The sequence below is a fragment of the Muntiacus reevesi genome, chromosome 2 (genome assembly GCF_963930625.1).
Source record: "Muntiacus reevesi chromosome 2, mMunRee1.1, whole genome shotgun sequence".
NCBI lineage: Eukaryota > Metazoa > Chordata > Mammalia > Artiodactyla > Cervidae > Muntiacus > Muntiacus reevesi.
The window spans coordinates 192938052-192965150 of record NC_089250.1 but is presented as its reverse complement, the minus strand read 5'-3'; the positions used below and the strand labels follow the sequence as shown (position 1 = coordinate 192965150).

Here is a 27099-nt window from a genome sequence, read left to right as displayed (position 1 = left end):
CAATGTAAAAGCTGTAATGGTACCCCAGTGCCCAGGGCAGTGGTCAGGCTGTTAACAAAGTGACGTGGGCCAGGTGTAACCCACAGATGACACTCAGCCCCCGATGTCAGAGTTGGGGAGATGGGGGGGACAGTAGCTAGGACTGGGGTGACCTTGCTCTAAGCAACCATGACTCTGCCTTTTGCAGGTATGGACGAAGGCCAGGCTGGGGTGGCAAGAGCCACCAGAGGAAGATCAAAGGAAACTGGAAATCCAAGTTCTTACAAGAAGCCTCACAATTCTGAATGTAGATATTAAATATTTTTTTTAAAAAACCATTAAAGAGATAAATGTTACTATCAAAAGAATTCTGAACCATAAGCAAACCTTCACCTCTAGTTAACAGCCTACTGCAATATTTACAGGGAAGCATACAGAAGTTGGTGATTCACTTTGAAATGCCTGGGAAGACAGATTGATGGATGGACAGATAATAAAGAGCAAGTTTGGCAGAGGTCGTTGGCAGAGCCGAGGTGGTGGATATACAGGTGTTCATTGGGAAATTCTTTCAACCGGACCGTGTGCTTGAAAGCTTTCATGATAAAATGTTGAGTGAAAACTACCAAAGGCTTAAGCGAACCACATCTATGGGCCAGACTGACCTGTGGATGGCTAGCCTGGGTTCTGTGGTCTACATCATTAAAGCTCTGAGTTCACCACTCAGCTTCCAAAGTCTGTGGGGTCTTTCCTCCACTACACCTCACCCCTCAATCCCCAATCCATCTGCTGGCCCCACTTTCTCCTGTGTGCTAGTAAACCCAGATTCCCAAGGTCCACTTGACGTTCACTCTTGCCTGTGTCTGAGCATCGTTTCGCTAAATGCTTCCAGCTGTTAGGCCTGTCTTCCCCACGAGGCTTCCAGGAGCCACGGGCACACTTCTTTCCTGCGCATCACACCTAGCCCTGGGCTCACACTGCAGGACCTTGGCTGTTTCCCCCTTGGCTCATCAAAATAAATAGGAGCAGCTCTGTTTAAAAAAAAAGAAATTAAGAAAGAAAAAAAAGGGACACTCAGGCCCGCTGGAGCCCCACCCAGGCTTCCTGAGAACCAGAATCTCAGGGCGGGGTGGGGCCAGGCCCATCTGATGTTTACAAAGCCGGCCAGGTGACCCTGCCTGGCAGGGCGAGCCGAGAGCCATCTCCAAGGCCAAGGTAACACTTCGCGAACGTCTGCTAACTTACAGAGGGTTCAGTCTTTACTTCTCAGAGCAGTGGTTCTCCAGATACTCAGCAATGTCTGCAGGTATTTCTGTGGTCGCCACCTGAGACAGGAGGTGCTACTGGTGTCTAGTGGGTGCAGACCAGGGATGCTGTTGAACACCCCGCAATGTAAAACTCGGCCCTGGCAACAGAGTCATGTGGCTTCAAATGTCAAGAGAGCCCGGGCTGAGGAGCCTGAGTTCTGCCCAACAGAACTTTCCACAATGATGGAAACGTTCTACAGCCTCTACATTCACACTGACACCCACTAGGGACGTATGGCTACTGAGCACTTGAGAGGTGGCTAGTAAGATTGAGGAATTAAACTGCTGTTTATTTTACTTTCATTAAACTTAAAATGTCAATTGCCACACGTGGCATTCCGGACAGCATAACCCTGGGCCTTATAACAATCACCAATTCCAGCCATGATCCATACTCTAGAAAAGCCTACCTTCCACATGTGCTGTGGGATTGCTAAGCATGGCCACCGGACACGTGTGAGACCTGTCTTCAGTTCAATTCAGTTCACTCACTCAGTCGTGTCTGACTCTTTGCAACCCCATGGACTGCAGCACGCCAGGCCTCCCTGTCCACCACCAACTCCTGGAGTTTACGCAAACTCATGTCCATGGAGTCGGTGATGCCATCCAACCATCTCATCCTCTGTCTCTTACAGGGGCATTGGGAGCTCAAGGGCCCCTCGTGCCTGCAGTTCTGGGGGCGGGAGGGAGCCTGGGCCAGGGCCACACCCACAGGCTCCCTTCTCTGGTCACGGGTGCGGACGGCCACCCACACACCTGGCTGTGCCTCCCCTCACCCCTCACCTTGATGGTCTCCAGCTCCATGCGAAGGTGGTTGTTTTCCATCAGCAGGTCCCTGTTTTTGCTCTCAGTTTGCTGCAGCTGGGTCTCCAGTTCTGCCTCGTATTCCCGGCTTTCCTCCTGGAATTCCCGGAGCTCCTCTTGCGTGTTCTCTGCCCTATGGGATTCCCAGATGTCAGCTCATCACTGAGGGCTTACACGTTGCTGAGTCTCAGATGCGGATCTGCTCTTTATTCAACTGCCTTTTGAGGCAGGGACTGTCATGACCCGCATGATACAGATGATGAGGTCATCTGTCTCAAGGTCCTCCCAGGCAGCGCTAGTGGTGAAGAACCCACCTGCCAATGCAGGAGACCTAAGAGACGCAGGTTCGGTCCCTGAGTCAGGAAGACCCCCTGGAGGAGGGCACGACAAGCCACTCCAGTACTCTTACCTGGAGGATCCTGTGAACAGAGGAGCCTGGCGGGCCACAGTCCATGGGGTACAAAGAGTTGGACATGACTGAAGCGACCGAGCACACACACGCACGTCTCAAGGTCAAATGAGTCAGAGACAGAACGTGCAGCCGCGCCCACGTGTGTCCGACCACAGCCCTTTCTTAACCAACCCACCGTCCACTCATTCATTCAATGTGTATCTTCTGGGACCCAACATACAGTAAATATACCTCAGACTATATACTCTCTGCGGAGTTATTTACAAGCAGAAACTGGACATAATACAAAGGTTCACTTACCATGCCACTATCTAGGGTCCCTGGCTCCATATCCCAAACACCCAATTCTGGCTTCTCAATCCTTAAAATTCAAAACTTTTTTTAAAAAAACAAGTCCTTCCCTGGTGGCTCAGATGGTAGAGCATCTGCCTGCAAAGCAGGAGACTTCAGTTCGATCCCTTGGTCAGGAAGATTCCCCTGGAGAAGGAAATGGCAACCCACTCCAGCATCCTTGCCTGGAAAATCCCATGGACGGAGGAGCCTGGTAGGCTACAGTCCATGGGGTCGCAAAGAGTTGGACAAGACTGAGCGACTTCACTTTCACTTTAAATCAAACTAAGAATAAAGAGCTTGAACAAGAGCCTTAGAGGGGCTAGAATAAGGCCTGCCCAAGCAGATTGCAAGAATCCATGAGAAACAATGAAAGAAACAATGTTAAGCACACCCACAGCTCCCAGATAGGGACACTGAAATTTAAAAGCTTGTAACAACCTAGACTGCTAGATTAGGGAGTTCTCTCCCACACACCAAGGGCTGACCAGATAAGGCATCCAGGAGTTGATAAAACACTGCCACAATTTGATACTCTCTAAAAATGTGTTAAATTCAAATCATATTCATTCCTAAGCTGTCACACCCTATTAATAGAGGGGTACAGATCATTGGGATATGCCAATACCTAAGATTAAAAAAGTCTGAATGTTTAGTTTTTCATAGTTTACTTATCTTGAAGAGTATAACTATGGAGGAACTAAGGTGATTGGCAGTGGAAAGAATCAGAACATGAGAAATTCCTTAAAAATTTACTGACTTAAATAATTTTGCCTATGTTACAAAATAGCAACAATAAAAAGAATAAAAAGAAACCATTTACACTTAGACAAAGAAATAGACAAACAAAAAACTCTGCCAGAAGATAAACTGGGAAGTAACCCAGCCCTATGCTTAGGACCCTAGGCTTTGGGGTCCAAATCCCAGGTCTGCCACCCCCGCCTCCCCCCACCCCGGTTGTGTGACTTTTAGACAAATTACTTGCTGTCACTGAGGCTCAGTCCCCCATTTGTAAAATGGGGTGAGAATGGTTTCTCCACGGGCCACCATAGAGATTTAATTGAGATGATGTATGTTCAGTTCTTCACAGGGCTTGGCACACAGCAGGCCCACAGAAATGTTCGAGGCCATCACTGTGGGAAGAAAACTCAAGGTGAGCTTGGGAGAACTGACCTCTGCTTGTAGGTCATAGCCAGGTCTTTCCAATAGTTGGCTTCCTCCTCCTCGGAGCTGAAGGTCTTGCCCGAGTCCGCCATTGTGGAAAAGAGGGTAAGTGGTCACTCCTCTTGGTGCATAATGTCTAGGAGAGAAAGTTTCAAAGCTATTACCTACATCTGGTTAAACAGCTGATCTTTAATAGAGGTGGGGAAAAATTCCTGAACTTTATGTTGGATTAAATGTGGCAAAAAAAAAAAAAAAAAAAAAAGCCAAAAAACTTAAAAACTAAACCCAGACAGACTATAGTCCATTATTTACATTACATTCACTACATTATATTACAATATGTTACATTCCATGGATGGATACACCTACCAAGATTTGCTGATTTTATTACATTGGAGAGAAGGGGAGAGCAGGGCAGCTTAGGGGTTCTAACTTAGACAACCAGATGCCGCCACCATCTCCATCGCCACGGATGGAGAATGTCAGAAGGGAAGTCTGAAGGGTGAGGGGATACTTGACACCAGCTTCGGACACTTTTAGTTGGATTGGACTGTGATCCATCAAGATGTAACACCGGATCTGAAACTCGGGGTGAAGTCCGGGCTAACAACAGAAATTTAAGAGTCATGAGTTTGTAGCTGGTTCTTCCCTTTTTCTTGTGACGGAATCATTGAAGAATCCACTGGGGATTATTTATGGAACTCTGAGGAGTGCCAGTATCTGAACGCTGAGCAAAGAAAGAACCAGTGATGGAAGGAGACAGGAAAAACAAGTGCAAGAGTTGAGAACCAGAAGAGGGACTACACTGGGAGGAGACAGTTTCAAGGGGAAAATGGGGAATGAATGGTCCATGGTATCCGAGATGCAGATGAGTTCTGGAAAATATCCACCCACGAGACTTGGTGAAATGTTGGTCACTGGTGATGTAAGCAAGAATGGTTTCAACACTGGGAGGAGGGATAGAGGGGGCGGAGGAGTGACTGGGAGGCAAGGAAGAGGAAGTAGACAGGATTTTGGAGAACTGGGTGTGAGAAGAAAGGAGACAAATTGGACAGAGTCCCTTGGACAGCAAGCAGATCAAACCAGTCAATCCTAAAGGAAATCAACCCTGAATATTCACTGGAAGGACTGAAGCGGAAGCCCCAATACTTTGGCCACCTGATGCGAAAAGCCGATTCATTGGAAAAGACCCTGATGCTGGGAAAGATTGAAGGCAGGAGGAGAAGGGGATGACAGAGGATGAAATGGTTGGATGGCATCACTGACTCAATGCACATGAGTTTGAGCAAACTCCGGGAGATAGTGAAGGACAGAGAAGCCTGGATTGCTGCAGTCCATGGGTTGGCAAAGAGTCGAACTCTACTGAACAACAGAGGGGAGTGGTGATAAGGGCCTGAGTCTCTGAGGACGCTGAGCTATCCAGAGCAGAGGTCAGGAACAGATTTCTATTAACACTTATCAGTCCTTGGACTCCTTGCTGATAGCGCTTTTCAATGTAATAGCTTATTTTCTCAATTTGTTTAAGACTCTGTCAAAAGGTTATTAGGAATTCAAATGAGATTCCTCCAAAGTCCCTTCTTCCCTTCAAGATAGCTCATGGTTCTGTCTTTGGGGACAAAAGAAGGAACACAACCCCCAACTCTGCAAGACATAACTAACAAGCCGAATCTAGGTAAAAAGTACAAATCATTCCGCTAAATACGTCAGTTTTGACATGGACATGATCATAAACCAGGTGGGTCCCTGGTAGAAACTGAACAACTATACCTGCATCTGAGTAAAGCACTTGCTGACAACTCTACATCTGTCAGGACCTCTCCCTATTCACATCTCTCCCTTCAAATTTCTCGCCCTTCCCTGATTCAGAAAAAACATGCCATGTCCCCACCCACTCCCTTCTGGGGAACAGAGTTTCTCTGAGAGCTTGATCAAAGCAGAGAAGCTAGAGGGAGCAGAAAGTTGTTAACTTGATTTTCCCCCAGTCCAGCATCCCTTCTTCCATCTTTCTATAATAGCACCCCAATGTCATCTTGGGGGAACCAACTCTACACTCCTTCCATGGGGCTCAGGTGGACTTGTTATCAGCCTCTGCACCCAGGAGATGGCATGTGACTACTCGTGCCTCAGTAACAGGCTCAGGGGTGGGACTATCCCAAAGCTGAGCCCAATGACAAGGGTGGGTCTAACTCAAGTTGAACCAATGACAAGGATCAGCCTAACTCAAGTTAAGCCAACGACTGGATCAGACATGGGCCTAACTCAGGCTGAACGGGTTACAAGGATGGGCCTAACATTAATTTTAAACAAAACATTAATTTTACATTATGTACATCCTGACATGATGGACTAAAGATACAGTATCACTTATGGTGGTATTCCTAGCAAAAATGTATAAACTGGATATAATCAAGAAGAAATGTTTTTTAAAAAACTAAATTAAAGAATATTCTACTAAATAACCAGCTTATACTTGTAAAACTTTCAGATTAAAGAAAACTAAAGAAACATGCAAAACACATGATCTTGGGTTGGATCCTGGTTGAGTAAATTTTTTTTTCCTCTACAAAGGACAGTTTTGAGACAATTTGTAAGATTTGAAAAGTCTGAAGATTAGATAATAACATTATATCAATGTTAATTTCCTGAGTTTGATCATTGTGGTTAAGTAACTGTTTACTTAAGAAAAAGTTTTTGTTTTTTAGGAAATGCACACTAGAATATTTATGGATAATGGGACATTATATATGCAATGTAATCTAAAAAGATTCAGAAAAAATATGTATACAGAAAATGATAAAGCAAATATGTTAGTATGTTAACATTTGGAGAATCTGAGTGAAAGGGAAATGGAAATTCTTTGTGCTATTTTGCAAATTTTCTGTAAATCTAAAGTTATTTCAAAATAAAAAGTTAAATCTTAAAAAAAAAAAAAAAAAAAAAAAAAAGGATGGGCCTAACCCCAGCTGAGCCAATGATTGGTTCAAGGATAGACCTAATCCAAGCTGAGATAGTGAGTGTCCAGGCACAGGCCTTTGAAAGAGCTATCAAGAAAGAAACTCTGTGAAGGTGTAACTAACCTTACTATAAAGATAATTTCACAATATATACATGTCTCAAATCACCATGTGCTACACCTTAAACTTACACCATATGAAATGTCAATTTTATCTCCGTAAAGCCAGGATCCATGGTGGGAGGAGTGGAGAAGAAACTCTCTTTCCATTAGGGTTCATGGTGGTCATCTCTCTATCACAAGAGAGGCGCTTGCCTGAGAACGAAGCCAAAACAGGAAAGCAGGGCCAAGAGGTGGACACCTGGGTCCAGTCATCCCCGACTGAAGGTGAGGAGGGGTAATCAGCTTCCTTTCTTGGTTGTACCAGTTAGGCTTGGATTTCTGCTACCAGAGAGGCCTAATGAACGTTTGGAGTGAACGATCTTGTCTGCTGAAAGTGGAAAGGATAAGAGCACCTAGAGTGTAGATAATAGTAATTACCACAGTGACAGGCAAGGGCAAACCTAATTCTGGTAATCCCTGCTCAAGCCTCAAGCTCTAATGAGCCCTGGGCTCATCTAGTATGAGGTCACCAGACAAACGTCTACAGTGTTCAGAGCCCAGAGCCCACGCAATCGTGACTGAGTGCCGCGTGGCCACTGATGATCGTGTGGACAGTCGCAACCGCACGGCATGGGGGGAACTCTGTGTACAGGAGGGTGAGAAAGTCAGGAACCAGGAACAGTGAATGTATACTGACTTTTCCTGCTGCTTGGGAAAAGCTCATGTTCAAGTTCATCATCATGACTCCCTGCCTGCTTCTCTAAACATTTCCTACAGCCCTGCCCCTCACCTGCTCACGCTGTAGTCACACTGCCTTCTTTCTGTTCCTTGAACATACCAGCATTCTCCCACCTCAGGGTCTTTGCACTGGCTGCTCTCTCTGCCTGGAATGCACCTCATTCAGATCTCTGCCCGCAGATTCCTTTCTTGCCATTTAGACCTCAGCTGAACTGTCTTCCCCAGAGAAACCTTCTCTGAAGATCCCCCCAAATACCTCCTCCAGCCCTTCACTGCCACATTAATCCCGGCTTCATTTTATTTCATCACTTTATGAGTTGTGTTTCTGTTTTATCTGAAAAAGTTGGCTTAAAACTCAACATTCAAAAAACGCAGATCATGGCATCCGGTCCCATCACTTCATGGAAAATAGAAGGGGAAACAATGGAAACAATGACAGACTTTATTTTCTTGGGCTCCAAAATCACCACAGATGGTGACTGCAGACATGAAATTAAAAGATGCTCCTTGGAAGAAAAGCTATGACAAACCTAGACAGCGTATTAAAAAGCAGAAATATTACTTTGCCAACAAAGGTCCGTCTAGTCAAAGCTATGGTTTTTTCCAACAGTCACGTTCAGGTGTGAGAGTTGGACTATAAAGAAGGCTGAGCACCAAAGAATTGATGCTTTTGAACTGTGGTGTTGGAGAAGACTCTTGAGAGTCCCTTGGACTGCAAGGAGATCAAACCAGTCAATCCTAAAGGAAGTCAACCCTGAACATTCATTGGAAGGACTGATGCTGAAGCTCCAATACTTTGGCCACCTGATGCAAAGAGCTGACTCATTAGGAAAGACCCTGATGCTGGCAAAGATTGAAGGCGGGAGGAGAAGGGGACGACAGGGGACGACAGGGGATGAGATGGTTGGATGGCATCACCGACTCAATGGACCGGAGTTTGAAAAAGCTCCAGGAGATGGTGAAGGACAGGGAAGCCTGGCGTGCCATGGGGTTCGCAGAGTCAGACACAACTGAGTGACTGAACAGCAACAACTGGAATATCAGTTTTGAGCACAGGGACCCTCACCATCGGTTTTTTTAAAATTCCCAATGCCGTGAACAGTGTCTGGCATATAACAGGCATTCAATAAATGCTTGCAGAAGGAAAAAACACAGGGGAACATAGAGATTGACCACTCGCTGGAAGGGGATGTGAGATTAAGAAAAAGAAGCAAGAGACCCTCTGAAGGCTAGTTTCCATAAATCTTTAGGATACTTAATGTGTATCTGCATGCTCAGTCGTTCAGTCATGTCTGACTCTTTGCAACCCCATGGACTATGGCCCTCCAGGAGCCTCTGTCCATGGGACTGTCCAGTCAAGAACACTGTGTGGTTTCCCATTTCCTTCTCCAGGAGATCTTCCTGATCCAGGGATCGATCCTGTCTCTTGCGTCGTCTGTATCAGCAGGCAGATTCTTTACCACTGTGCCACCTAGGAAACCACCATACCACACCTGATCTTAGCCAAATGGCCGAGAAAGGTACTTAATAGGATGGGGAAAAACCTTTCTTGCTTAGCACCCGAGTGGCATCTCATTGATGGGAAGGGGCTGAAGGAAAGGGTGTCATGTTGGAAACTACTCACTTCCCAGGTTTACATGATAAGGAATATTCAATACAGTTACTGGAGTTTTAATAACCTTCATCCTGCAGTCTTACCACGGATGAGTTTTAGAAAAGGGCACTGTGATCATGGCCAGCGAGGCTTAGAATTTAAGCCTCAGTAAAGAAATGAAATTGAGATGTTTTAGGAGGCGTTTCCACTGTGGCTCTAATTACAAACCCTGCATTTTAAAAACACCCCTTAGGGAAGAAGAAGATGATGCTCAAGGCTAAGAGGAAAGAAATAATAGATCAACTTCACTTTCTTATGAAACACCACACTTAAAAATCTAAACCTTTCTTTTTTTCCACTTGAAAATATCTCAGAGAAGTTCTAACCTCGCAGTCTTGTCTGCCAGACAGCAGGCAAGATGACTGGCAAAGGTTCCCCTTTCCTGCATTATTTACTCAAGTTTATCATCATCTTCTGTTTGTGGGGTGCTAGGCATTTAATATGTCATTTCCAAACAACTTGACTCTTTCTGTTTACCTCTAAGATGCTGGAGAGAGACAGTGTGTGTGTGTACACGCGCACGTGCTAAGTCACTTCAATTGTGTCTAACTCTTTCTGATCCTATGGACTGTAGCCCGCCAGGCTCCTCCTCTGTCCATGGGATTCTCCAGGCAAGAATACTGGAGTGGGTTGCCATGCCCTCCTCCAGGGGCTCTTCCTGACCCAGGGATTGGTAAGGCAATCACTGGGCTTCTTGGGAAGCTGGAGCAGAAATGTTACATGTCTTGACCATCTCCATAGATGCAAAGGAGTGACAGAGGCAAACGAGACCCAAGTGCAAGGGAGACTTTGAATTCAAATTCAAGGTCTTCTTGGGGTTGCCGATAGACTGCACAGAAGTCAGATTCCGTTTTGGAGCCATGTGGTCTTTCAAAAAGCACTGTGACAGGCAGGTGTCAGTGAGTAGTCATAGCATACACAACTTTGTACCCACTGTCTTCAAACTGGATACTGCATGCGTTTATTGCATCTGTATCAAGGGATCTGGCTTGCTAACTTGCATTCTCAGTACACCATCCTGCCGCATCCTGTCCCAGCAGCTCTGTGGGCAAACCGCTGGGGACCTCAAATGTATGTGCTACAGCGTGCAAGCACAAAGTGGGATCTAGTGGTCCCACAGGCATTTATTTTCTGTTATGGATAACTTAGATCTGTTACTCTTACAAAAGCATTTCAGCAAGCTTTTTTTTTTTTTTTTGGCATGTTTTCCATGATTAAACTTATTAGGGAAGTCTGAAAACACACTTGAGACACACACCTTTGATTTCAAAACTCTAGAAAAGACAAAGCAGTCTTTCTCAGCTCTCCTCTGACTGAAGAAAGCCAGCACAGCTGGTCAGGAGCAATCCACACCTACAAACCATCAGGGATTAATTTCTCCACCCCAACCACACTCCTTCCCAATCAAAACACATGGGCGAGGAGGAGAAAGAAGCTGCCAAAGGCCAGTACAGGCTCCCACAGCTTCCACTTTATGACGCAGGCTTTACATTTTGCATAAGTGACATCACTGGGGCAAAATCAGTCAAGAGTCAGCAAGTCTGACTTCTGTCTCGGTGCTTTCAAAGTCTGAAATGATCTACCCACAAAAAAACCTCAGCAGGCATGCAAGGACATATGCTCAAGGGTGTATGCCATCACTGAGGGTAATGATGAGGGGGAGCTGGAGAAACTTAACTGAAGACTGATCAGAAATCTGTGCAGTTAAGAAGAATTAAAAGTAATGATATGGAAGAAAGTTTATGTTAAGAAAGTGCCATTTTTCTAGTGTATAGCACATAGAACTCTGCTCAATGTTATGTGACAGCCTGGATAGGAGGGGGGTTTGGGGAGAATGGCTACACGTACATGTATGGCTGAATCCCTTCGCTGTTCAGCTGAGACTACCACAACGCTGTTAACTGAGTCTACCTCAATACAAAATAAAAAGTTTAAAGTGTAAAAAAAAGAGAAAAAAAGGTGCCATTTTTGTTTGCAAATGTACCTTCCGCTGTGTACACAAACAGAAAAGGGTATGGAAAGAAGTACTAGAATGGGATTAAGGCAGACACTAAGATGAGAACTTGTTCCTGACACCTACTACAATAAATGTTTTTCACAATAAGCATATATTGCTTTTGAAATCTTAAGGAGCTTAAAAGTGAACAACAACAAAAAAACCAGAAAGCTACTGTCCAAGGAGAATTTTATGCTACTGAACCAAGATGCCAGGGAAGGAGCTTTTCCTACAGTGGTCTCTTCCTTTCCAAACATTTCCCAACACCTACTAAGTACTGCTGAGCACATCAGACCCGAAGCACCTAGAGCAGGACTAGGTGCAAACATTGCACAAGCTGCAGACAAAGCTTTCTGTCTACCAGCACGGTCCTGTTAGGGAATTATCTTATGAGCAAAAGGAGTGCAAACTCTCTGGCCTCACAGGTTCTAAAGCAAAAGAACACATTCCAGAAACAAAAATAACATCCTAACAGAATAAACGAAGTTAAGAAACTATTATCCAAAATGGGATAAAAGACACCAACCAGAGGCCTCTGACACTGTAGGAGCATGGATCATCTGCATCTAATCTGACACAAAAGACACACCAAGAGGAAAGATTTAAGTTTCAGAAGTGGTGAAATACCCATGGTGGCGGTTGGGAGGGGGGGGGGGTCAGAGATTAGATTACAAGTGGCTCTGAGAGTCCCCGGGCTCCAATTACCCTTCAAAGGACCCTACCCACCTCCTATGCTTCCCCAGTGGCTCAGATGGTAAAGAATCCGCCTGCAATTTGGGAGATTTGGGTTGGATTCTCGGGTTGGGAAGATCCCCTGGAGAAGGAAACGGCAACCCACTTCAGTATTCCTGCCTGGAGACTCCCATGGACAGAGGAGCCTGGTGAGTTACAGTCCATCGGGTCGCAAAGATGTGGACTCAACTGAAGCAACTTAGCACACAGCATGCACAAGCAACTCACACACACACACACACACACACACACACACACACACATCCTACAATGCCATCCTTTCCTAGAATACATCAACAAAACTCACAGAGAAAATCAGAAATTTCTGTCCAGCACAGGCTGCATAGGCCATTTCTTTAGAAAGGAATTTAAAGGGACCTAAAAGTAGAGAAAGGCACAATCAGGTACAAACCCTGGACCAAGAAATCAGGGAAGGTCAAGCCCTCAGGAGACAGTGGACTTGAGAGGACTGGAGAAGACAACCTTAGGTTCCCCCCCCAAAAGCAGTGTCCAAAGGGGTTTCCTATGACCTTAGAGAGGCAGGTAAGCCCAGCCACCGCATTCAAGCTCTAGAAGAAGCGTTTTCATCCTTTATCCGATCTTTCCCCAAAGTGCTGTTAGAGGAAATCTGAACCGTCCTGCAGCAGAGATCTGAGAAAGGCGGAGGGAACAAGATCGTTCCAAACACGTTCCCAAAGGGAGGGGAGTGCCAAGGAGGGGGGAGGTTTTTGGAAAAAGGCCTCCTCCGAGGGTGGCAGCGGGGTGGGGACGTGGGCGAGAATGGGGGCGGCGGGGGGCTACAAGGACGGAGAAGGAGGTGGGGGCAGCAGGAGGAAAGGGCGAGGGCTGCGGGGCAGAAAACTGAGCGAGAAGGGAGACCAGGGGACTCGAGGAAGGATGTCGGGGTGCCGGGGGTGGGGTGGTGGAAAGGAACAGGGCAGAGCAACCGGGCTCCGGGGACCCGGGACGAGCAGGGCAGAAGGGCCGAGGAAATCAAGCAAGGAGGAGAGCGCAGAAAGAGAAAGAAAGGACACAAGGGTGGGAAGGCACAAAGTTAGGAAGGGAGGCTCCGGAGAAGCGCGATTTTTCGAGCCCAGCGCCCGGGAAGAGACGCCCAAGTGAGGGGCGCGCCAAGTTCCCTGCACGGCGGCGGCCAGGGGTCCCGAGAGAGCGGCGGGCGCCGGGCGGGGAGAAGAGTTTCCCCGCGGCCGTGGCGATGATGAGGACGGCGGCGGCAGCAGCCTCCGAGCAACCCCTACCCCAGGGGCCGCAGCTCCGCACTTACCGGCTCCGGCTCTGCGGACCAGCGGCGGCGGCGGCGGCGGCGGGAGGCGGTGCAGCCCCCGGCCTCTGGCCGCCGCCCCCGCCCCCGCGTCCGCGGCCGGCGTCATCCATTGGCTGCCGCGCCCCGGGACCGCGTCCGCCGCGGCCAATCAGCGCCGAGCAGCGCCTTTTGGAAACTTTTTTCCCAGGTCCCGGGCGCGGCGCGGCCACGCGGCGGCCCGAGGCGGGCTGGCGGGAGGGGTTCTGGGAGGCTCCGGCTGCTGGGCAGGGTTCTGGCCGGGCTTGGAGGCTGCGGGCTGCTCCCTAGACACCGGGGGAACGGGCTTGGACTTGCGGGCCATTTCAAGAAATTATGACTCGCTGCCCTTGACCCCGATTGCATTTTTCTGTTCTTGGATTTCTCCGAAAGCAGATAGAAGAACAAAGAACTACGTCCGCTTAGAGTAAGCAATGTCCCAGATCCTTCCCAGAACTTTACAACCAATATAAAAATTTCGACATCATTATCTTCTTCAAAGGCAGCAAAGCTCCTTTATAGGAGTTTGTTTTGGGGCCTGGCCTTGAATCCTAGCTCTGCCCCTTAGTAGCTGTATGATCTTGAGCAAGTTCAGTCAGTTCGGCCGCTCAGCCATGATGGATTCTTTGCGACCCCATGGACTGCAACACGCCAGACCTCCCGTCCATCGCCAGCTCCCGGAGTTTACTCAAACTCATGTCCATTTAGTGGGTGATGCCATCCAACCATCTCATCCTCGGTCGTCCCATTCTCCTCCTGCCTTCAGTCGTTTCCAGCGTCAGGGTCTTTTCCAATGAGTCAGTTCTTCACATCAGGTGGCCAAAGTATTGAAGCTTCAGCATCAGTGAATATTCAGGACTGACTTCCTTTAGGATTGACTGATTTGGTTAGGGCAAGTTAACTCTCTGTGATTTACTTTCCTCATCTATAAAATGGAATTCATGACAGGATTCTACCCCTAGGATTATGCAGAGATGAAATGGGTTCACTTAGCATTTGTAAAACGTTTAGGACAGTGCCTCAGCACATAGTTAAGTACAATCTATGCAGGAGTAGAAGGGGGCAACAGAGGATGAGATGGTTGGATAGCACTATCAACTCGATGGACATGAGGCTGAGCAAACTCTGGGAGATAGTGAAGGACAGGGAAGCCTGGCATTCTGCAGTCCACAGGGTGGCAAAGAGTTGGACACAACTGACGAACCAAACAACAAAAAATGTAGGTAGTGATCATGATTGTTATTACTGGTCCCTGGTAGCTGAGTAAATAATCTGTCTGCAATGCAGGACACCCAGGTTCGATTCCTGGCTGGGGAAGATCCCTTGGAGAAGGAAATGGCAACCTGCTCCAGTACTCTTGCCTGGGAAATCCAATGGGCAGAGAAGCCTGATGGGCTACAGTCCATGGGGTGGCAAGCGACAGACACCACTTTGTGACTAAACCACCACCGTCTGTGTCAGGCATAATACTAATTTCTTGATGTGGGTTTCGCAGCAGTCCTACTTGTTCACCAAGTAGGTTTATAAATTTTTACTGAGCGCTCACTTATAGCACAATAAGTGTCAGACAAGACACCTGTTTTCAAAGGGCTTGTAGTATTAAGGACACTAAATCAGCAAACAGAAAATGTGAATTAATTTCAGATGCTAATTAGTGCTGTGACTAAAGCAAGGTCATGTAATAGAAAGGGGCTGGGAGAGGTCCCTTCAGATAGAATGTCAGGGAAGGCCACTATACCAGGTTACAATGGAGCTGAGACCCAGATGATGAGAACCACAGGTAAGAACTTTTATTGTCTTCATTTTAAAGATGAGAAAGCAAAAGTGTAGGAAGTTTAAATGCATTGTCCAAGGTCTCAACAATAACAAATAGTCAATAACAAATCAGGCTGTAAGGCTGGGTATGTTTGACTCCTAACCAGTGTTCTTTGTCACGATACTGGAGGCAGAGAGATCTTGGCTACTTTGAGGCCTCCAACTAGACATGGAATCCCTCCTGTATCCCTGTCATGGTTAAGAATGGCCTTGAATTCCTCTTTGTTGTTAAGTCACTCAGTCATTTCCACCTCTTTAGCGACCCCATGGGCTGTAGCCCACCAAGCTCCTCTGTCCATAGGATTCTCCAGGCAAGAATACTGGAGATATATATAGCTCCAGTATATATAGGTTGCCTTTTCCTCCTCCAAGGGGTCTTTCAGACCCAGGGATGGATCCTGTGTCTTGGGGTCTCCTGCATTGCAGGCAGATTCTTTTACCTCTGAGACACCAGGAAAACCCTAATTCTTCTTTGACTCCTTGCTAGTTCCTGAAAGCAGCTCAGAGACACAAAAGGGATCTACCACCTACATCAACAGCGTTAAGAAAGGTATCAAAATGTGTTTTAGGAAACATCCATCCTGACCCCAGATGCTAATAAATGATTTGCATCCTCTTGTCACTTTTGCTCTGTCCTTTCCAGAACCTCACCATTCTGTGAGGTTTCTGGGAGAGAATAATCACCACCACGCCCACCCCCTCCCCAACTATTTAACATAAACTGAAACACACGTTGATGAACTTATCAGTACTGACTAAATGACATTATCATTTAAACTACTTGGTTTTCAATTTTCTTCATTTTTCCATTAAATAAAAGGAAAAAGACATTGAAGTGATTATCATTAAACTTCTCTCAGGAATATGTTTAGGTAAATGGGTTTGTTATTGGGTAAAACCTTGAAAAAAATGAAAGGGAAATTTTGATATACTTAAAAACTTTGTTCTCTTTGTTCAGTTTGTTTTCCTTGGAGCGTTCAGACATTACTGAGCAGAAAGCTGGGTTTCTCTTGCTTAAATCCTTCCATCATAATTTATCATTTCAAAACACTAACCATAACATAGAAGTAGCTGGAGGAGAAACGCCTTTTGTGGCAGCTAGATTAATTTAGGAGCTGGATTGAATGTAACAGCCATTGAAATTGCACAAAAGTAAATCTTAATCTTGGTTTCATAAACATGAAGATTATAATATGGACAGGGCAGGTAACTGAGAGGTACTCTTACTTTCTATTCAAAGAGTTTGCCCATCAAAGAAATAGATTCACAGAGGCTGTGCTTGAGAAAACATTTTTTTTTTTTCTTTTTTTTCTTTTTTTTTTTTCCAATGAGTCAGTTCTTCGCATCAGGTGGCCAAAGTATTGGAGCAAAACATATCTTAAGAAAAATGTTAAAAAAAAAAAACAAACCCTTTCACAAGCATCAAATTACATGTTAATGCATAATTGTGTTTCCAAGGGTGAGTGTAGTTTAGGCTAGTTTTCTATAGGAAATAATAAAGAGTTATGTCTTTAAAAACTATTTGTAATTCAAACTTTTCATTAGCCTTCCATTTAGTATGATTGGTTTGTTTTTATTTACTGAATTTTATTTACCTGTTAACACCAGGCACAGCTCTGGCAATGTCAGACATGTGTCTGCTCTTTATTTTATGGCTAAACCTTTTTTTTAAAGCAATTAAAAATTTCACAATTATTTGGCTTCCTTTTATATTTTTAGTTAATACTATCTGTATTCAGAGATACTCACTAGAAAGAATAGAAAGGAAGGAAAAAAATACCTCTTTGAGAAGCGAATTTTTTGGTACTCTGAAAAAAACGCTAGAAACAGGGTTGCTTTTCATCAGTCCTAATTCCCACTTGGAGAATGCTCCCCACACACAGATACAATGAAGATTTACTCAGCAGTAATAAATACCTGAGCAGGCAGATGATGTGTGAACTTGTCATCGGCCCTCTGGAAAATGGACTACCAGTACAAAGGTTTCTTCAGCCACGTGTTTGATCTTGCCCTCCACAATGCCTGTCTACAAAAAAAAAAAAGTCTACAAGGATGTATTAGCTTCCCCTGAAATCTCCCCTATTTAACGTGGATTGCCTAATGAGGTTGCCTCACATTACATACTTCAGGGAGAAAAAAGTTCTCTTTTGGCCATTTTTAACCTACTGATCCTTTTGCAAGGTTAACCTGTTTCTTAGCAAACTTCAGACATAAACTTTTACGCTGCAGTCGACTACTGCATCCTAAACTATGTCTAGATTTAAATATGTGCTTTGTTTTTCTCCTAATTTGCAACAGGAAATAGTGAACAGCTGACAGTTTCAGAAATGTATGTTTTGCCTACGTAAAAGAAAAAAAATTTTTTTATAATTTCAAATAAAAGTAAAGAATGTGCAGCCAAAAAACCCAAAACACCGCCGCCCCCCCCCCAAAAAACCCCCCCAAACACGGCAAATCTAGCCACTAAAACATAGACTGTTCCTGGCTTCACAAGGCTTTTGCAGTTATAAAAGTATTCATTTGTAACGAGCTTTGGACCAGAACTTTAAAAGAATCTTTTTTTTTTTTTTACTTAAGTCACGAGGACCTCTTAGTTGTTGGTGACACAATCCAGCCTAGTCTTCGTACAGGCTTTATTTTTGCCAGCCGGATCACAACTTCCCGAGGAGCCCTGCCGGCCCGAAGGACCTCGCGGGAAGCCCAGCTGGCAGTTATTTTTATTTTTTTCCGCTCACCACTAGGTTGCACTAGATGAAGGACGCTATAACAAACAGGCGTCATTTAGTTTAGTTTTTCTTTTTTTTAATAGGACCATCACGTGACAAGAGCGAGTAAGAGAAAAAATGCCAAACGATCGGGTTTTTCTTCGAAATCCCTCTTAAATCGCCTTCCCTCAAAAGACCGAAAGAGCTGAATGGTATCAAATCCCGGTTCGCAGGTTTTTTCCCCGGGTTCCGCCTCACAAGCACGCTAATTCTCTTCTTTGGGGTTCCGTTCCACGCCACAACGATAAGCCAGGATCAAAGCCTCCATAAACTGGGGGTTTTCGCCAAAAAAGCCGAGGTAGCCCCCCGGGAAGGTCCCTATTTAGAGGTTTATCGGGAGGGGACTGAGCCTGACGAGGCTGCAGGGCCGCGAGGCCCCGCCCCCCCCGGGGTTCCCAGCACGCCCCGCGCGGCGAGGACGCGGCAGCGGGGGAGGGGCGGAGGAAGGGGCGGAGCCATGGGGAAAGAAGGGCGTCGGTTTTGCGACAGGGGCGGTGCGGTGCGGAAGCGGAAGTGGAGGGTGCGCTTGGCGGCGGCGGCGGGAGCTGCGGAGTCGGGAATCAAAACAAAGGGCCTGGGGGGGCGGGGGGAAGGCGGCGGGGCCGGAATGTGAGCGGAGGTGGGGCCGGCGGCTGAGGTGAGTTTGCTGGCCACGCTGGGAACTTGTCCCCGACGCGCTTCATGCTCTGGGCACCAGGCTGGAACGGGGGAGTGTGTCCCCTCCTTCTCCTGCTTATTGCCAGCGGGGGTGGGGGAGGTTGGCTAGACTGAGGAGAAGCCATGGGACCCACCCGTCCGGCCCCCGCCGGAGGTTCGGGTTGCCTCCCTTTCTGGTCAGTTCACGGCTGTCATTGCAGCGTTGCTGCTACCCTTTGGGGGTGTTTGGCTCCCTGACTACACTTGTCTCATTTCTCTCTTGAGGGCCCTTCAGGTGTGGAGAGCCACCTTTCTAGAGGAGTGTGCACTGTTGGAAGTTTAAGAGAGGAAGAGAAGGGGTAGTGTTTTTGCATCCACCTCTAACGTTTTGCACCCCCCTCGGTTTATCAACACTCCCTAGAGTGCAGCCTTTGGCTTGACCTAGAGCACTGAGTTGTCTTAGGGTTGAATCAGTTCCACAGATTGTATTGTGGCACTGTGACAGACTTTTTAGTTTCCGTGGCACCTTTCTGATACTACTTAGAGCTTTCCAGTTACATCTTTTGCACTTTCCAACATCTGAGTATAAATATTCTGTTTTGCATACAAGGAAGTTGAGACCTAAAGTATCGTCCTAGACCTTTATTAAACTCTTCATTTAAGAATTACTGATGTGTGCCAGACAGTGCCCTAGGTGCAGGAAATACAATAATGAATAAAAAACAAGAACAACTCATGATCCATAAGTAAATACTATCCTGGAGTTTATATGTAAGTGAGGGAGACATAATAAAAGCAAGCAAATGAGATAATTTTAGAAAGACGAGCTGTGAAAAGCAACAGAAAAACTCAGGCATGGGATGGGGTAGTACTGGGTGTTGAGGACTAGATCAGGTGTGAAGAGAAGGCCATTGCTAAGTTTTCTGCTTCATTGGTGTCATTTAATCCTATGAAGATGCTGCTGTTATTAGGCCTATTTTACACCTGGGATCTGAGATTCAGAGAACTTGTGCGTTGTCCAGATCTGCACAGATGGGAAGCAACAGAATTGGGGATTAATATGAGGACAGTCTGACGTCAGAGTCTGCTCTCAAGCACTATATGAATTGCTTGAAGACTAAGAGATAGTGGCAGGAGTGAGACTCTCACTCAAATGACGAAACAGAAGTTGCTTTGACCACCAAGTCGCTGTGACTAAATTACTTATCATTCCCAGGAGCATTTAGGAAAATTTCTGGGTGCACATTTGTACTAATATATTTTACTTTCTTTTGCTTGTACTGGACGATACCAAAGGTACCTTGGTTGTGTGGGAAGAAGTGGATAAGCCTGGTTCTGTCCCTTTTCTATTAATAATTGTGTGATCTTGGGCAAATTCCAAAACTTCATTAAACCTCTCTCTGTTGTTCAGACAGTAAGTTGTGTCTGACTCTTTTGTGACCCCATGGACTGTAGCCAGGCTTCTCTCTCCATGGTATTTCCCAGGCAATAACACGGCAGTGGGTTGCCGTTTGCTTCTTTAGGGGATCTTCCTGACCCAGGTATCGAACCAGTGTCTCCTGCATTGGCATGCAGATTCTTTACCGCTGAGCCACCAGGGAAACAAGCCTCTTTTTCCTCATTAAAAAGGTGGCCGATTTCTCCCTTGGCTTTCACACACATTTACTGTGGGGAAAAAAGATGACATAAATGGATTGCATTTTCTGGTTGTTTCCATCACTGTATCCCTTGTGCTAAGCACAAGCCTACTACTTAGCAGATACTAAGTAAATGTTTGCTGAATGAGGAAATAAATGATCTTAAAGAAAAATGCTTTAGTTAGCTTCCTCTCAGAATTCGCCTTGAAGAAGCATGAGAGAGCATGTCGATGTTGTGTGTATCCCGAATATCCCAAATTCTTAGGCTCTAGAGAGGAGATTGTTGGGGTATATGAGGTCTGTATTTGATAGAAAGGACAAGTACCATAGTTTATCACCATTGTTGCAGTAACTTCATCTCTGTCTCCAGATTAGCTCTGGGTTTTGTAGATGAATATCTGCTTTATTCATTCCCTCATTCAACAAATATTTACTTAGTATATACTATGTAGAAGGCCGTGCTTGGCACAGGCCGTTTGGTAATGAAGACAAACAGATGGTGGGGTCCTTTATCTGGTTTTGTTTTCTCCACAGTAATGCTGTGAGGTGGACAGGGGAGAAATTATGGCACATTTGACAGAGGAAGAAAATAAAACTTGAGAAGTTTTGTAGTTTCCACATAAGGGCCAAATTGTAAATATTTTTGGCTCTGTGGGCTGTGTAGTCTCTATTGCAGAGAATCAGCTCCACAGTTGTAGTGCAAACACAGCCATAGAACTTAAATAAACATGGCTGTGTCTCAAAACTATTCATAGACGTCGAAATCTGAATTTCATATAACTTCGTCACAAAATACAATTATTCTCTTGATTTTTCCCCAAGGATTGAAAAATGTGAACTATATTCTTAGTTCGCAGGCCATTTAAATACAAGCAGTGGGCTGGTTTGGGCTATTAATTTTAGGCCATAGTTTGCCTCCTCCCGCTTTATGTGATCGGTTTTCCTGTAGCTTAGACATAGTGCTTATACGGACATAGTGCTCATAATGGCCACAGAAGTGACTTCTCTCCTCTCACCGTACTATGTAGATGTTTAAATCTCTTGATAAGAAAATCTTATCAGAGAAAGAGCTAAAGGAAATTCTTTTCTATATGCCCAGAAATTTCTGAAAGATAAATTAATGACCTCAAAATGGCCATTGTCGGTAAGAGGAGGTGGTGGTTGGGGTTTGGTGACGAGGGCTTGGAGATGAGGTTCAGTCGTCCTTATCACTGGCAGGCTGCCTCCATGCCCAATGGCTGATATTGATTGCATCTGCTTTTATTGTACTGTTTCAAGATCATAGGGTGTTGCTCTGGAGTAGATACAGCCCATCTGGGACTTGAGATGTGTCTGCTGGATTTTTGGTGGCATAGCAGATTCTACTTTCATAATAAGCAAACTGAGAAGTTGGTTCGATTTGTTCTGTAGCCGAATCAAATTCAGAGTCCACAGAGGTCACTTAATTTGGACCGTCCATACTCAATATCAAAGACACAGTGAGATAAGTTGCTCTGAAATCAGTTTCACAATCTTACATAATTGAGAATGCGGACATGTAGTGGTTCTTTTATTCAAATTACGTGCTCTCTCCTGTTAACTTTTTTACTGTCCCAAGTAGAGTCTTTAGGGAGGGATAGTAAAGAAGAATTAAGAAACACTATATATAGTCTACTCGGTGCTGGAGGACCTTGGCTCCAGCTCAGTGAAGAGGAGGGAGTATGCAGGTGTCCAGGATGCTGCAACCTCTCTCATGCATGGCCAGAAAGAGGGTCATCGAGAGTTCATTTTTGTTTGGAAAGCTAGGAAACATAAGAAATGGAAGATGATAAATTTTTTTTTAAGTCAAATTGATATAGTTAGAATTCATGTATAAATAGTCAACCAAGTTCACCAGTTTTAGTAAGCTGTGATATGCTTTGTTGCCAGGTTTCCTGGTGGCTCAGATGGTAAAGCGTCTGCCTGCCAATGTAGGAAACCCGGCTTCGATCCCTTGTCGGGAAGATCCCCTGGAGAAGGGTATGGCAGTCCACTCCAGCATTCTTGCCTGGAAAATCCCATGGATGGAGGAGTCTGGCAGGTTATAGTCCATGGGGTTGCAAAGAGCCAGCAGGACTAAGGGACTGACACTTTCACTTTTACAATATCCTTTGATAGCCATTCTACTTTTGTTCCTTAAGGTCTGACTTGTTGGGAACCATTGCACCATAATTTTTTTTTCTTAACTTGGAAGACAATTACATTTTTACTTTCCCACATAACTCATCATGGATATGAGTGGGTAAATCTTGTATCCCCATCAGGAAAGTGTAGCACTCCTGAGTGGCTGTTAAATCCTATGGAAGACTCGGTCTTTGGTCCCAGTGCTAAAAGCACCCAGATTTGGTTGCATTAGCCCTGTTTGAAATGACCTGTGCCCCATAAATGTGCTTCCCTTGTGGCTCAGTAGTAAAGAATCCACCTGCAATGCAGGAGACACAGGTTCAATTCCTGGGTTAGAAAGATACCCTGGAGAAGGAAAAGGCAACCCACCCCAGTATTCTTACCTAGGAAATCCCAGGAACAGAGGAGCCTGGTGGGCTACAGTCTGTGGGTTCGCAGAAGTGGGGCACAACTTAATGACTGAACAGAAATGATGCACCGTAAGTGTAGTCTCATATTTCAGTAGTAAAATCTGTACTTACACAGATGAGTAACGCTGAAACCTCACTCTTTACAGGGTGGAAGAATGAAAGAAAAGAAAGATGAAAGGATGTTGAACCGCTCCGCATGGCTGTATGATGGAAGGAAACGGAGCTGAGAACCCCTGCAGTAGAACAATTGGATGGCTTCAACAAGATAATGATGCTAAGCCATGGCTTTGGAAATTCTCTAACTGCTTTTCTCGTCCTGAGCAAACATTGCCACTTAGTCCCCAAACGGTAACTGTGTGCAAGACTAAGGACAGAGCAAATTTCTTGTGCAAATAGATGAGCAGTCTGTCTGGTCTGGGGCAGTCTCTCGCCCTGGAGTCTGGGCTGAGTTTTCCCTTGTGTCCTGCTTGTATTACTTCTTATAGCACATTATTGTAATTCCTGACTCAGTGAGGGTACAAGTTTTTTAAATTCTGTACTAATGAGTAACATTAGATGCTTGAAAGGTGTGATGTTGAAATTTGGGAAAGATTTGTTTCTCATAGATTCCAAAGTCATAGATTCCAAAGACAAAAATCCACATTTTAGAATAAAATGGGAAGAAAGTACGAAATAGATTTTTTTTTACTGTAACCTTCTGAATTTTGTGTCTTAAAATCACGGAAAGATTGTATGACCTTGTTGATGATCTTTTTCTGTTCAGGATTTCTCTTGAATATTTAAATATATTTGGGACTTCCTTTTTTTGTCTTTTCATAACGATGTTGACTTTATCTGACTTCATTTGCTGGATCATGTTATCACCTTTTTTTTTTTCCTCTTGTACTTGGGGATTAAATGAGACTTTACTATGAATTTATAATCAATTCCCTGTCACCTCCACATTTTCTTTACATAGCTGCCTTTGTTGCATGGCATCAGTAACTGAAGTTATTTCAGAAGAATTTTAGTTCAGGGACAGTGCATGGAGGGCTGGCAGCTTCAGGCAGGGGTCCAGGGTGGCAGACCTGTGGCCTAAAGGAGTCACTTGACCCAGAAGTGCACTGTCACCTTTCCAGATGCAGAGTATCGATTTTGTCACTGGCACCCAGAATTGAAGACATTCAGGAAGATAGACTCACAGTAACCCTGCCCACGAGAGCCAGATCTAAATCCATCAGCATGCCAATGAGTTCATTTCCAGCCTGAATTGTAATTCCCACAAGGGTAGAACGCACTACTTTTTGACTGGTCAGACCATCGCTATTATCTCCCTTTTAGGGAAAATCTTAACTGAAAGTCCAAATTTCTCCCATATGAATATACTCTCCCAGGTGAGTGTAAAATCAGCAGAAGGAGTGAAATCATTGCAGCCAGATGGACCCTTCTGTGCTCTAAGGGATGAGTATGTCTCAGTCACTGTATCAGGGCGTCCTCTTCATCTTAATTGTGTCTTCACTCAGCCAATAAAAGCCGTTGATTGGTTGGACACCCCCCTACCCCACCCCGCTGCACCGCCTTTCAGTGGCCTGGTATTCTGCTGAGCGCTTTAGGTGCACTGTTTCATTTTATCCTTCTCACAAATGTAGTAGGTACATTCTGTTCCCAACTGAAGGATGATAGGATTGAAGCGTGGAGAGATGAGGTTAAGTCACTTACCCAAGGTCATCAAACTATTTAGTATCACATTCAAACCCAGGTCTCCACACCAGGGCTATGCTATAATCTTAATAAATGGACCAGCCCCAAGTGTCTATGTTGGAGACATATGATAAACTATTTCTCTTATGTCTGTTTCCCAGGTGGTTTCCTTATTACTCGAGTTCTTTCCACTGGCTACAAAAGAGTTGTTGGCGTTATGGCTTTAGGTCGTGATGTCCCATGGTTTGCTAAATGTCATTTAGCAAACTACTAAATTTTTAGTATTTTCCTTAAAGCACTTTGCTCATGAGCTGTCTTTAGTGAATACTGTTGTGTCTGTGTTGTTTTTCATACCACCTGTTTTGTCTGCAGAAGACACTGAGAGGCAAGGGGAAGTTATCAAAGGGACGCCAGTGAGACACGGATGGTTAACCAGGCTTGTTAAATATGTGAACAGACCTCCTCCCCCAGTCTCTTAAAATTCAGGAGGGACACAGTCTTAATTTTAGTTGTCTGTTTCAGTGTCCACCTCCCATTGAAGAACGCTCCTGGTTTTAGCTGCCATTCTGTTTGTATGGTTAAGATCGAGTGATGTAAATAAGGTTTGAACAGTGTTCATTTTTAATGTAGTCAGTGTGAGTAACCCCAAGTCACCGGCCTCATAAAATTAACTTGTGTTCTGGTTTTCTTTCCTCAGAAAGATTACATGGAGAACAAGAAAGTTGCTGTGGAACTAAAGGATGTACCATCTCCCCTTCATGCTGGCTCTAAACTTTTCCCAGCAGTCCCACTTCCAGACATCCACTCTCTTCAGCAACCTAAAGTACAGCTTTCAGCTGTCCCCAAAGTAAGCTGCTGTGCCCATCGCACTAATGACCCTTCCACTTCGCCAGTGCGTTTTGGTGGTGGCAGTGGCGGAGGGACTGGTAGCTTGGTTCCCCCGGGCGCCCTGTTAGACTCGCAGAGCACCAGGACGATCACGTGTCAGGTAGGGTCAGGGCTTGCTTTCCAGTCTGCACCTCCACTGCAGAACGCCTCAGCTAGGAACACCTTGGCCAGCGTTGCAAGCGACTTTCCCAGCATGTGTCTAGAAAGTAACCTCTCCTCCTGCAAGCACCTGCCCTGTTGTGGGAAGCTGCACTTCCAGTCGTGCCATGGTAACGCGCACAAGCTGCATCAGTTTCCAGCTCTCCAGGGCTATTCTTCCTCTGCGGGCTATTTCCCCTGTTCTGATTTCACAAGTGGGGCTCCCGGGCACTTGGAAGAACACATTTCACAGTCGGAGCTCACGCCTCACTTATGCACCAACTCTTTGCACCTAAATGTGGTACCTCCAGTTTGTTTAAAGGGCTCACTTTACTGCGAAGACTGTCTCAACAAGGTTTGTATCTTTTTATTTGTTATGTTGGGTGCAGCTAAGGTTTGAGGAATGACTTTTTAAAAATAAAATGACTTTATTTTTAAAAAAAAAATCTTGAAAAAAAAGACAAAAAACAATCTTGGTTTTGTGTTTGGGGTTGAAGACTCTTTCATGATGTGGCTTTCTCCCCATCAGCATAACTTCTTGTGGTTCAGAAAGAAAGCAGAGGGTACAGTGGGAGGGACTGTTCAGAAAAGTCTAGTGTAGTTATTCAGTTCATGCTTTTAGGGTCTCCTATAATAAATCTGTTTCCTACATGGGAGCCTAGCTTGGCAAAGACTTGCACTCTCTTGTTTTTAAAGTCTGGGGCACAACTGGAATTTCTTATAGCTAATTCTCACCTGATACATAGACTCATTCATGTAATATAGATGGCTGCCTGTTGTCCTTTTGTAGTAATTGGGGGAGCTTGAAATTTGGCCTCCGTCACACCTGGGGCTCAAGTAAAGACTTTAACTTCCTGTTTTTGTGAAGTGTGTCTGAGGGTTTCTACTGTAACAGACACATACCCCAGAATGTAAAGGTCTAATTGTGTGAATATCTTCCCTGATCATTTCAGGTCACTTTGAAGTGAGTTTATGCTTTGGTAGTTCTGGGAAAGGTGATTTGAAAATATATTTTATCAGAGGTTAGCAGGTGGAAAGGAGAAACACTTAGAATATATTTTCAGCTGCTGTGTGTAACTCTTAAGTTCTGAAATAATGTATCTGAAACCTCCTCCTCTTTTTAAAAAAATTTTAAAACAGCCGGCAAGAAATAGTATAATTGATGCTGCTAAAGTCTGGCCAAATATACCACCTCCAAATACTCAGACTGCACCTGTTACTGTTCCTCTGTGTAATGGCTGTGGAACCAAAGGAACAGGAAAGGAGACCACGCTATTATTGGCGACCACTCTAGGCAAAGCCGCTTCGAAATTTGGTAAATGACAGTATTGTATAAAATGCATATTTAAAGTTTTCAATACCTGATACTAACACTGAATTTAACTGCCTTTAAAAGATTCCTTGGGGTTCTGGAACTCCTATATATGTGAGTCTCCCATTTCCATCTCTTGGTAAAAATCTTCTTACTCTTATAGACCAGTAGGTCAGTTGCCATTTATGTTGAGCTGGGGCTATTTGAG

General features: G+C 45.1%; 2 protein-coding genes across 10 annotated transcripts in view; one reads left to right on the top strand and one right to left on the bottom strand.

Annotated features, from left to right (window-relative positions):
* Positions 1–17317, bottom strand: part of NDE1 (nudE neurodevelopment protein 1) — a 39234-nt gene extending 21917 nt beyond the window's left edge. For 3 of the 4 annotated variants that reach the window (XM_065924394.1, XM_065924392.1, XM_065924395.1), the window contains exons 1-3: positions 13454–13533; positions 4003–4129; positions 2067–2220 (exon numbers count right to left, since the gene is read on the bottom strand). In XM_065924394.1, coding sequence (XP_065780466.1) covers positions 2067–2220; positions 4003–4085 — 237 coding nt within the window. In that variant the 5' untranslated portion in view covers positions 4086–4129; positions 13454–13533. Of the gene's footprint in view, positions 1–2066; positions 2221–4002; positions 4130–13453; positions 13534–17200 lie in introns of those variants that run through there. The other variant, XM_065924393.1, reaches the window with a different exon arrangement.
* Positions 17318–18602: 1285 nt separating this feature from the next.
* Positions 18603–27099, top strand: part of MARF1 (meiosis regulator and mRNA stability factor 1) — a 66812-nt gene continuing 58315 nt past the window's right edge. For 4 of the 6 annotated variants that reach the window (XM_065924389.1, XM_065924387.1, XM_065924388.1 and 1 more), the window contains exons 1-4: positions 18603–18685; positions 23020–23221; positions 25251–25934; positions 26720–26894. In XM_065924389.1, coding sequence (XP_065780461.1) covers positions 23078–23221; positions 25251–25934; positions 26720–26894 — 1003 coding nt within the window. In that variant the 5' untranslated portion in view covers positions 18603–18685; positions 23020–23077. Of the gene's footprint in view, positions 18686–22862; positions 22943–23019; positions 23222–25250; positions 25935–26719; positions 26895–27099 lie in introns of those variants that run through there. The other 2 variants (XM_065924391.1, XM_065924386.1) reach the window with 2 other exon arrangements.